Source organism: Pelodiscus sinensis, chromosome 4, assembly GCF_052426305.1.
Source record: "Pelodiscus sinensis isolate ZL-2025 chromosome 4, ASM5242630v1, whole genome shotgun sequence".
Lineage (NCBI taxonomy): Eukaryota > Metazoa > Chordata > Testudines > Trionychidae > Pelodiscus > Pelodiscus sinensis.
The window spans coordinates 23,927,542-23,939,103 of NC_143055.1; the positions used below are offsets into that span (position 1 = coordinate 23,927,542).

Consider the following 11,562-nt stretch of genomic DNA (forward strand, 5'->3'; position numbering starts at 1 on the left):
GGGTCACCCACAGCCCAAACCTAGCAACCAACAAGGTACCCACACTGCGTCAGAGCCTTGCAGCCAGAAGGGAGCAGACTGCCACCCACTAGTGGGGTTGACAGCCACGGTAGAGGGACCCAGGCCCTCCCTATTCCACCAGGTCCCAGCCCAAAGCCCTGTCAGTGGCAAGGAGATCCTCCATTGGGTTACCTATCCAAACACACAGGCTCTATTCCTGGTACCACAACCAAATCAGTGTCTAAGTCCTCCAGGCTACTTCCTACTCTGTTCTTCTTGCTGCATACTCTGCAGGTCCTCCATCTCCTTGGGGGTACTTGACGGGCCACACTTCCAGTAACTCCTTCCCCCCATGGGCTTCAGTGGACAACTGGACACTATCCTGGGTCTTGGCATAGCTGGTCTCCATGGCCTGAGGCTCTGACAGCTTCTGGACAGATGGTGTTGTAACGCACACTCCTAGTGGGTGTGCTTCACTGTCCCAGGTAGTGTTTACACTGCAACACCCCTGCACTCCGCTCTTCTGTCAGTCCAGACTGAGGTGGGATACCCTCTATTTTAGTTTGCCTCCCACTGGAGCATGCCCAGCAATTGCGAAGGGTGTGGCTTCTTCGGTCTGCAGGGCATGGTTAACCCCTGTAAGAACAGTGTGGGGGTAAGTATACCCTGTCACATGGGAGTGAAGTAAACTTCCCTTTACCTGGTCAAAGCGATGTCTGCTCCTTATTTGTGCAGCTACTTCACATATTTCCTACTAGTGTCCTAAAAAGATTTTGCTTAACACTCACAGTTCTGGGGGCTTCCTCTGAGCAAGAAGCACAGAATGCATTCTGGGATTACTTTGGGTTTAAACTGGGAGTTCATAGTCCTGTGGAAGGCCCATGGGTGAGGTATATGGCAGGAGTATAAAGTAACTTCATTGGCAACATCTTGGGGATAAGTAATACATTGGGAAGTTCAGTTTCATTAAAGGGGACGTGAGAATAGAAAGTTAATTTTTATTCTTGAATCATTTCCTCTTTGGGCTTACTGAGTGAGGAGCCACTCGTTGAATGTTCAGTACTAAACTGAACAGAATATTTTGCACTAGGTTGTAGTTTTGCCCTTTAACTCCCTTTTTCTCTGGAATTGAGCATTCACAGCTCCCAGTGATTTGGGGCAGCTTTGTTGACTCTTTCCAGACTACAGTGCAAGGCCACAATACTGAAAACACTTATGTTTGTGTTTGATGTTATGACTGTGAGTAACCCCATTGAAACTGGATTACTCTTGGTAATAAAGCTAAGTACACACAGAAGTGTTTGTAGGACTAGGACCTATGTTGGAATAAAGAGCATGAAGGATAATACTTACTTCATTTCAAAGCAAATCTGAAGTGACATATCAAGGAATAGTTTGGATACTCTGTCATGGCTGTGAAAATATTTTAGTTCATCACAAGTCTGTCTTAGTAGATAGAGCACTGGATTGAGATGTGGCATTCATTCCCAGCTCAGCCACTAGCCTGCTGGATAATGTTAGACAAGACACTTTACCTGTCTGTACCTCAGTTTCCCCAGCAGTAAAATGGAGATAATGATGCTTATCTTCCTTTGTAAAGCACTTTGACATCTACTGATAAATGCTTTAAGAGCTAGGTATTGTTATTTAAACTGTTTTAAGTTCTTCTATTTTAAGGCATTAGAAAAGGTTTATCTTTATGCTGTTATGGGCAGGGCTCATAAGACAAGTAGTTTGTGTGTCAGCAATGTGTCCTGTGAAAGGTGAATTGAAAATGGATGTGAATAAAGTTTAGAATCACACTACAGCACTCTTACATAGTTTATTAATGGAGGCAGATATTTTACTTAAATTCTGCCATTGGGCATCTAAATTCAGCCTGCTCCAGTTGGCTCAATAATGGCTCATTATATTGTGAGCTTCTTGGGTCATAAAGGAGTTGAATGTAGTGACATTTACTGGTAAAAATAAATTCATAGTAACCACCAAGTGCTAGACTAAAACAAGAATAAAATACACTGAAAAATTCAAGATAAATCAGATATATTTCAACAAACACTATCTATCTAGACTGCTGTAATTAATCATTACATTAATACATAATTTTGTGTTTGTAATTTTGTTTAACTGATACTAAAGTAAGGAAAATAGTGTTCTCTGGATAGGTGGCTGTGTCAGAGGCTCCCTATGAAAGGGGTGTAGAGTGTATTAGGAAAGGATACAGGATTTTATTGTAATCATAGCTTTCGAGGACCCATGGTAAGATACCAAGAAGAGACATCTGTGTAAAATCTGAAAAGTATGGTGCAGGCACCCTAAAACATTTGGAAGTGCCTAAGAGAGAAGGAAACCAGTTTGGGATTTTTGGATGGATATGAGTTTAGTATATTTTCATAATTTTTACTATGCAGCAAAGTTTTCTTTGAGAAAAATCAACACCTCAGTGTAAAGCAGCTAACTGTTAATTCCAATTAACTATGTGTGAGATTTGTTTGTTGTTACAAATTTACAGCCATGTAGGAACTTTGCAATTATCTCAGTGTTCTGCATCATGGTCACTTGCAGCTTCAGTGGCAGAGGGATAAAACTCAGCTTTTCCTGATCTGAACGAACAGGACTCTACTACTTGAGCTAATGAGAATTTCTAAATGTTCTTAGCAGCGTAGAAACTATACCACAGCTGAGGTGTGATTGCTTCCATTAGATGGCAGTGGAGCTATGCATGGTTTCTCTCAGCTCCTCCGCCCAGTGTATTACAACAGTATTTCATTAGAATATGAGGAGTGACAGAAAAGCAGCTTTAGAGCATAATACACAATAGGGGATCATTAGTGTGCACCAGTACGGTCTGCACAGTCCTCTTTATGTGCAATACATTAGTGCACCTTAGAAACCACACCCTCCACTCCCTTTGCCTTCCCCTCCCCCGTTGTGAGCATTGCTAGGGCTGGATCTCAGATGTACAGAAAACCATACCCCGGCCTGTTTTCCGTACCTCATGACAGCAGTGATGCAAGTGGTAGGTGGCAGAGAGGCTGTAACTTTTCCCACCCGTCACTGCTCTCCAGGCTCTTGTGTAGCAGGAGAGAAAGGCAGCTCCAGGTCCTGTAAAATCTGCAAGCAACCAGCAAGGAAGGTGGCCCCATAATAAAGATGGCAAGAGAGAATCCAGCTGACCCTGGAGCTTACTGGGAAGAAGGGGGAAACAGTCCAGTGCCCCAGGGAAGGCTTTGGTTTTAAAGAGCCATGCCCAGGGAAGTCTTTGCTGAGTATTTCCTCCCCTTTCACTCCTAGTGCTGGGGAGCAGGGAGAGAGCAAAAATAACCTGGCAAATCTTCACTGGCAACTGTCCAGGCAGTAAAAAAAATGGACCAAGATGGTTAAAAACTAATCAGATGACCGCCCTAATTCCTTCACCATGTAGACAAGCTCTAGGTTCAGAGTTGAAGGCAACGTGAGCTCTGCTTGAGGGGGCAGAAGATGGCCAGGCAAAAGGAAGAATGTCAGACTTACAATGTGGCCAGAAAATAATGTTGTGCCCCTTCCCTTTTCTGCTCAAAGTTGATGCTTTGAGAGTTGCTATACAAATTAACATACCAACCATCCAGCTTTTCTTCAGAATTGCTGTGGTTAGCACAGGTGCAATTAGTGCTGAAGTAGGATTTAGTCCTACTTCAAGATACACAACCTAGGCCAGACAATTCTCACCCTAACAGGACTTGTCAGGAAAATGATTGTCTTGTAGTTAAAGCACAGGCTTAAACTTAAATGATCTGGGTCCTACTTCTGGCTCTGCCACTGACTTCCTGTGTGACATTCGACCAGAATTTCACAATACTGCATGTGTATATTTTCAGTTGCACTGTGGTCACAGTGATTTTACATACACAATGCCCTCATATTGAACATGTATTTAGGAAAACATGAACTAATTCCACTGCCCCTTTGTTTTCTCTTGTGTCAAACAATGATAATACCTCTCAGAAGAGCAGTGAGGATAAATTCATTTTGTAAAGTGTTTGGGAACCTAAGGACGTTCACAGTATAAGTGTTCAAACAAGAGAAGTTGCACACGTTCTTTCCCCCAACTTGATTAGCACTTTGAATCCCTACACCTAAGTGCTTCCATCAGTTGTTGGAGAAGCAACAGACACTGTAATTTGGGCCTGGTCTACCCAAGGCTTTTTTACCAATGCATATTACATATGTATACCATGCGATCCCTATTATGGAGACATACTGTCATAAAGGCACCTTTCAAATGATATAAGCACATCTACTCTAAAGAGGTTGTAGCTATTAGACCTTAACAATACTGATAGTGCTAACGAGATACATTTTGTGTATGCAGATGAGGCCTTACTCTAAAATCCCATAGAGGGAAAGCCTCGACCAACTGAGGCTCAGTGGACTGACACAATCAGAGCACTATACCTCCATCAGCTGTTTTCCTTAGGGAGTTCTAGGATGAAGTTCTCCATTATGAATAAGAACAGAGTTTTAAAAATGAAGAGGTATAAACCACATTTTTTTCCGAGAGAGAGAGAGAGAAATACACAACAAGAATGCTAAAGCTAGTATTTTATATGAAGGAGGAGAAACTTAACATGCAAGACATGAAGTAGTAAACAAAGTATGATTAAACAGTATTTCAGTACATGGAGCAAATAAAGCTAGCAATAACATAGTATATGGAATACAGAAAAAGACCAGTTTCTTATGAGCTCTTTTCCAGTCATTTGGATCCTTTCTGCTCAAAATATTTATGACAGCAGCAAGTCATGGTTGCCACAAAGATGACAAATTCATTGAAGTCTACTTCAGAATCTCCATTTTCATCCAGACCCTTGAAGAGTTTGTCAACAATTTCCTTATCTTTCACCGACTAAAAGAGAAAAGAAGCAGTCCATAGTGAGACATGCAATTTATTCTGAGGCCCTAAAAGCAGCAGCAAAATTATAAATAACTTGAACAACAGACATAATGGAATGTGCATCCAAATATCTTAGTACAAGTGTGTGTTGAACATAGGGGCACCACCTGGTCCCCAGTTACGAAAGTGTTAACTTCAGTTCAGTTTCTTTCCACAGGTGGTTAAGAGACTAACTAACCACCGATGGGTTGCCTGGGAGGCAGAAGGAGTAATATGTGGGGCCGGGGGTGAAGAAAAGGGCTTCACAAATTTAATTGATATCGGATTTGGCTAAATCTAGAGTTAACATATTTTCTATTATTGTGTTTTGCTTCAGTTAACTTGTTTTGATTTCTGGTTATAGATATCCCTTCAGGAAAAAAAAATCCTTGTTGATTTCCCCAAGGCTTTTTTTCTGCTGAGTCATTACACTAGCTCATAGTAAGATATGTGGAACTGTGAAACAGGTGTTATGTGAATGCTAATGCAAGGCTCAATAATTTAATCAGGATAATGGTGTAACTTGTCGATCTTGTTGGAGAAAACAGAACAATATTTGGAAGAGTATGGGGCCTAAATTCTCCTCTCATTAAGGACAATGCCTTGGAGCAGGAGAGAGACAGAGACAGACAGAGTCATTTAGAAGGCGTGTGACCCAAATCTTGTCCTTAAATTTATATACATGGAAAGAATAAATAAATCCTGTAGCTATCAATAAATTTATAGGTGCATGTACTCTACTTGCGTTTGTTTAAAGATCAAACTTGCATAATGCTAAAGATATTTAACTAGATATTCCAACCCCAGCTAAAATCTTCCTGTAGTAGTTCAAGATGGCAATATAATAAATTCAAGATTCACTGGTGTGGTGTCCTGACAGATCTGCTTCATCAGTGATGATAAACATTTGGCTGTGTGCATTTTTATATGCTCCCAATATATATCATGCCAGCTTTGTGCAGGTAGCTAGCATAATAGACTTCACAAGAGCCCCCAAAGACCACAGTCTCAAATAAGATACAAAGACACCTGAGTCAGGTTTATTGTCGAATGGAGTACATTAATAGGTGTCGGTAGCCAGATGACCTTTGAGCCCCTATGTATTTGTACCTGGGACAATGGACAAGGCTCAATCGATAGTATGGATTTCACTAAGCCCCCCTAAACTGGCCAAATAATTAAATCAAGGTACCCCAATATTTATAGATAGAAATTAACTATCTATGATACCCATTGCACATATTATTTTATGCACTAATGACACAATTGGTACCTCTCCTTGTACTTTTCTCCAAAGTGGTGTTTCTTAAACTTTTTAAGAATGAGGAACACCAACCAATAGTTTTTTTTTAATGAGGAACACCAAGGATTTTTTTGGTGGCCATTTTGAATTCTGTTGTTCTCCGGGGCACACCTCTGACTGCCTCGTGGCACACCGGTGTGCCACGGAACACAATTTAAGAAACACTGCTCCAAAGCATTCCTATTCACTACCTTTTGTTATGCTTTCACTCTTGTTGTTTCAAACTATTTTACCATGTACTCAGTTGGGTGTCTCTGTACAGTCCTGGTGGAATGTATTTACATACTTCATGTGCTTCTATCAGTGCTAGCAGTTCTAGTGCCAAGAGACATTGACTTACAGGTAAATATCTGCTTTTGACATGGCCTGTCTATTACTCTTGCTTACTTTTGTTCAAGCACCAGGTCCATGCTTCAGGCTCTTTCTTCCTCCTACACTTCCCCTCTGAATTTAAAAAAAAATCCTTATGCAGCCTACTCCCTCAACATAAATAAATAAATAGAACCTTAATGAAATACATGTATTTTAAATATACTAGAAGGTCAAAGAACAAGCTCTGTTCCATCAAGAGTGGAAGCATTGAAATAAGGTCTCTTCACAGAGAACATCCTGTGTGCAGCCTCTCATGTGAACATTTTGGGATTTTCATCTTGAGTGTTCCAGTTGATCTTAGTGACTTGAACATGTTAGCCAGAAGCACTGTGCATAAATAAGGCAGATTTTAAAGCATTAGTAAAGCTAATTTTGAGTTATGGGATGAAAAAATAGTGTCCTGGTCATGTCCTTTTGTTTTCAGTCTATCATAATTACAATTGACCAACTTATTTCAAACTGTCCACAACAATTCATCTTTGGACTGAGATTAAACATGACAATTTCCAGGCCCAAATAACTTATTTTCAGAATGTAATTTTTTGAAAAGACTTTCAACAGGTCTTTTAGCTTGAGTAGAGCTGGGTGAATAATGGACGCACTGGTATGCTGACAATTTCAAAAAGTATGAAAAATATGGTTAGGTTAAAGCAAAATTGAAATGCTTTATTTTAATTTTATCCATTCTAAAATGTTTTAAATATTTAAAATAAAATGCAAGAAAAAATGATTAGAAAATATTGAAATGTTTTGAGTTTTTCTGATTTTTATAACATTTACCGTGGAGCTAAATCAACACAAATTCATGAGACATTTTGATTTTGCCAAATATGAATTTTTGACTGAAAAAAAAATCAGCTCTAATCTGGAGCCCTGATGATAGTTGTTTCCAATGAACATAGAAGATGCAATTTTTATAATAAACAGAGGATGGCAGTACAGACCTATAAAATATAATTAACTAAAATACTATGTTCAAAAGCTTTAGAGGGTAGCCAAGTTAGTCTGTAACTGGAAAAAATTAAAAAACAACAAAGAGTCTAACAGCACCTTAAAGACGAACAAAACATGTAGATGGTATTATGAGCTTTCATGAGCACAACCCACTTCACCCACAAAAGCTCGTGATACCATCTACATGTTTTGTTAGTCTTTAAGGTGCTGCTAGACTGTTTGTTGTTTTTAAAGTACCATGGTTTTGCTGAAGCTAGATTTTATACAAATACAAAAAATATGTAAATATTGAGCAGTTATATGGTGAATACTTACCTTTGTTGAATTCTGAAGGGTTTGCAGAGTCAGAGTCTAATTAATTCAGTCACCATTATTTTATTTTTCACTGATTCATGTTATTTTTTAAACGAGGAATTATAACCTGAGCTATGCCAAAAACTCAACTACAAATTCAGGTATGTGACTAGTTCTGGCTGAACAATATATGACATAAATTTTATTCCTTTTTCTTTTCCATAAACAGATTTAGGTATTTTTATAAATGAGTGTATTTTCAATTATTCAATTAATTATTTGTGGACCCGTGTCTGTGTCCAGGGTCTCTGGCAGGTTGTACTGGGGCAGCTAGCCTGCACTGAAGTTCATGCCATCGCATCTTCATTACTCTGATTACCCATGCTAGATTAAAGCTACCATGGATGTGCCTACCTGTGCTACACTTACGCCTTAATTTGATGTGTAGATGTACACAATAAAGTAGCTCTCTTGCAAGTAGCTGATGCCCTAAGTGATCACTGCATATCACATACAGATCTTAGTGCTCTAAGAATGCATGCACAGTTGTTTGGAAGTTCAGAGCTGGAGGTGCACAAAATGGAAGTAACTTTTTGAACATTTTGCCCTACGCCTTGGTAATTAATGGGAAAGGGTTTATACTTAGGCAAACAAAAGTAACTCCTGTGAGGCACTAGGATGTGTGAGAGCAGACTTTGTTCCCATCACTTTTCTGGAATTTGTAGTGATGTAAAAGAAAAGGAAACAATCAAGAATTAATGTTATTATCACTTCCAGCCAAGTAAATCAAAGTGATGTGCAGTGAATAAGGAAAACCAATATTGGGAAGTGAAGGTGAACTTTTGTGTTTATATCCTGGGAAGCCTAACGCACATTAAGAGCTGTGATTTTAACCTTTGTTAATTTGCAAGGAAGATTTTTGTGAATTTTTGTATGTTTTCTTCTGGGTTACGTCTAGTCTGGAATGATTTTCCGGAAATGCTTTTAACGGAAAAGTTTTCCGTTAAAAGCATTTTCGAAACAGAGCATCTAGATTGGCACGGACGCTTTTCCGCAAAAGCACTTTTTGCGGAAAAGCGTCCGTGGCCAATCTAGACGTGCTTTTCCACAAAAAAGCCCCGATCGCCATTTTCGCGATCGGGGCTTTTTTGCGGAAAACAAATCTCAGCTGTCTACTCTGGCCCTTTTGCACAAAAGTTTTGCGCAAAAGGGACTTTTGCCCAAATGGGAGCAGCATAGTATTTCCGCAAAAAGCACTGATTTCTTATAGTAGGAAGTCAGTGCTTTTGCAGAAATTCAAGTGGCCAGTGTAGACAGCTGGCAAGTTTATTCAGCAGGTATTCAGCCCATTTTAGTAAAACATGTTTAGCCTTCTTTATGCTGCTTCAAAACTTCAAAAATCTTCAAAACGATACAATGATTCTTGCCACAGGTACAGGCATGCTTCCATATTACAACAGCTTGACCTAATGGGTCAAGTTCTTCCCTCACAAATGCATGCATAACTGTTTCAGCTCAGTGAGAACCAGGTGTTTGTATCTGAAACCATGATTTTGCTTTACTGAATTAAGTTCTGATAAAAACAACCCTGGATAACAGTCAAAAAATATATGTACACAATTAAATGCAAGTCAAGCCACAAATTTTTGAAATGGATTATTAGTGGCTATGGCCAAGTTTAGACTTATTATTTGGCGCTTGCCAGAAAATGGGTATCTCCGCTATTGTGCCTAGGTTGGAACAAAAAGCTTCATTTTGAAAGTGAAATTGACAAGAGCCTTTCCAGCCTTTTGGCCCTGAGACAGGGAGGTGTGGAGGCAGAGTTATCCAGCCTTCTGTTTTTCTGGTTCTAGACCTGGGGAGAAGGTGGGGTGGCTGAATGCCAGTGCTCTCTATATCTGGTGCAGATAGCCTGGAGGAGAAGAAAGGGAGTTCAGCCTCTATAGCCCTTCTGGAAAGCATTTGTCAGACAGGAGCCTTGCACTGGGCAGCAGGCAAATTGTCATTTTGATTTTCTCAATTAAAAATTGATTTTTTTAAAATCAAAACTGAAATTTTCTCATGGGAAATTTCAGTTTTCTGAAAAATGTGTTTTTAACTGGAAAATCATTCTACATAACCCTCCCTACAACTCTAATATTATTATTTTCAAGAAAATATGCAACATAGTAGGTTTTTAAGAATGGCAAGTATCTCATGGTACCACACTGCAGAGCATGGAATACATGTCTAGAGAAACAGAGATTGATATACATGGAAAACAGTTAAAAGCACATTATGATTATTTAACAATGCTGTTCTATTAATCATTTTCATTAGTTCTTTCCCTTTATTTGTTATTAGGAGGACACTTTATAATCAGTTTCTTCCAAGTTCATCTACTCTATCCTACTGCTGTTTATATACCATACATGGTCACACCTCACAGTAAGAAGTGTGTTATAAAAGCCTAGACCAGGAAACTCCCCATATGATGTCATAATATTCAATTGTTAACATAACAATCTTTTTTTACAGCAGTTAATTATGACACCTTATAAAATTACAAATTCTGAAATAGAGCAAACAGCAGGAACAAATGGCTTCTGAAAAAGTAAATACTGTATTCTGTTTAAATGCAATTGCCCTGAAAACTAGAGAGTGATAAATGAGACATACAGTAAAGCTGACAATAAGGAGTAACCCTGACTGCCACATTCAGTTCTGTGATGTGCCTGCACTTTCAACACCATGATGTCACATGATGCAGAAGAAAAGGTACCAAATGGCTTCCCTTATTGCTAATGATTTCTGCAACCAATTCCCTGCACAAAGCACCAAACGTGTTTCTCTCTATATTGCTTTAAGTCTATTACAAGTCTATACTGAACCATCACTTTACCGAGAGGAAGTTGGGTAACTCTTTTTCCAGAAGGGTCTTTAGTTCTCCTTTGGTGAGGGTTCGCTTGTTGCCTTCAGCCCCAGAATACTTGTCAAAGACATCAATGATCATTCCCATTGCAATTTCCAGTTCAGACATCTTTGCTTCTGGATTCTGGATTCCTTCTTTGTGTGAATAGCCTCTGGCTCTCTTGTAGAGAATAGAGACTGAACTGATTCTGAAGTGCTTTTTATAGCTAGCGTATCTCACAGTGACATAGTTAGCAAATATCTATACCTTAAGTTCAACTTTTCACCTGCTAGGTGCAGCTTGAAATCCAAATTCCTTTGTAAACACATTCAATTCAAAATTCAACCTTTATCAGTAGGGTAGAGCTGGAACAACAAATTGTACATCATAAACCAGCCACTCCTTCAAGATACACAGTGTGAATAAGAAGCATAAATCTGTAAATGGCTAACAGCCCAACCTTTAAAAGAATGTATATCTGCCTGCAATGCTGGAAGAACAGCAAATTACTTTCTGCTCATTGCAATGGGTGGCTATAGGGACTCTGAGAGTTGCCATCTTTTTCAAACAACGACAACCAGTTGAATGGCAGAATACTGCTGTGTGCAAGGGCCTGGGCAGCACTTTAATTGAACACAGACTCATATAAACCCTCTCTCTTCCTGCACTGCTGACACATGGATATCTTGGAACTTGGGTAGTGCAGAGATTAATCTTCATGTGTCACTAAACTGCTTAGTATTGACCTAGGTATGCATCAACAGAGAGTTTGTCATTTCAACCTTATAGCAGTATCATCGGTTCTAAAAGACAAAATCACACGAAAACCTCATAAGT

At 39.3% G+C, this 11,562-nt stretch overlaps 1 protein-coding gene across 1 annotated transcript; it reads right to left on the reverse strand.

Annotated features, from left to right (window-relative positions):
- Positions 1 to 4,569: 4,569 nt before the first annotated feature.
- On the reverse strand, positions 4,570 to 10,963 carry S100P (S100 calcium binding protein P). The gene is made up of 2 exons (XM_006128221.5): positions 10,717 to 10,963; positions 4,570 to 4,885 (listed from the first exon to the last, which is right to left on the reverse strand). The coding sequence occupies exons 1-2, from the start codon at positions 10,852 to 10,854 to the stop codon at positions 4,736 to 4,738; spliced, it is 288 nt and encodes a 95-aa protein (XP_006128283.1). The 5' UTR covers positions 10,855 to 10,963; the 3' UTR covers positions 4,570 to 4,735.
- Between the last annotated feature and the right edge of the window lie 599 nt (positions 10,964 to 11,562).

What these genes read in the sequence shown, in the direction of transcription:
- S100P (XM_006128221.5), bottom strand. Translation starts at nt 10,854, where the DNA reads ATGTCTGAACTGGAAATTGCAATGGGAATGATCATTGATGTCTTTGAC. An exon ending in AGTTACCCAACTTCCTCTCG is followed by an intron (nt 4,886 to 10,716) that starts GTAAAGTGATGG and finishes TTTCTCTTTTAG; the next exon opens with TCGGTGAAAGATAAGGAAAT.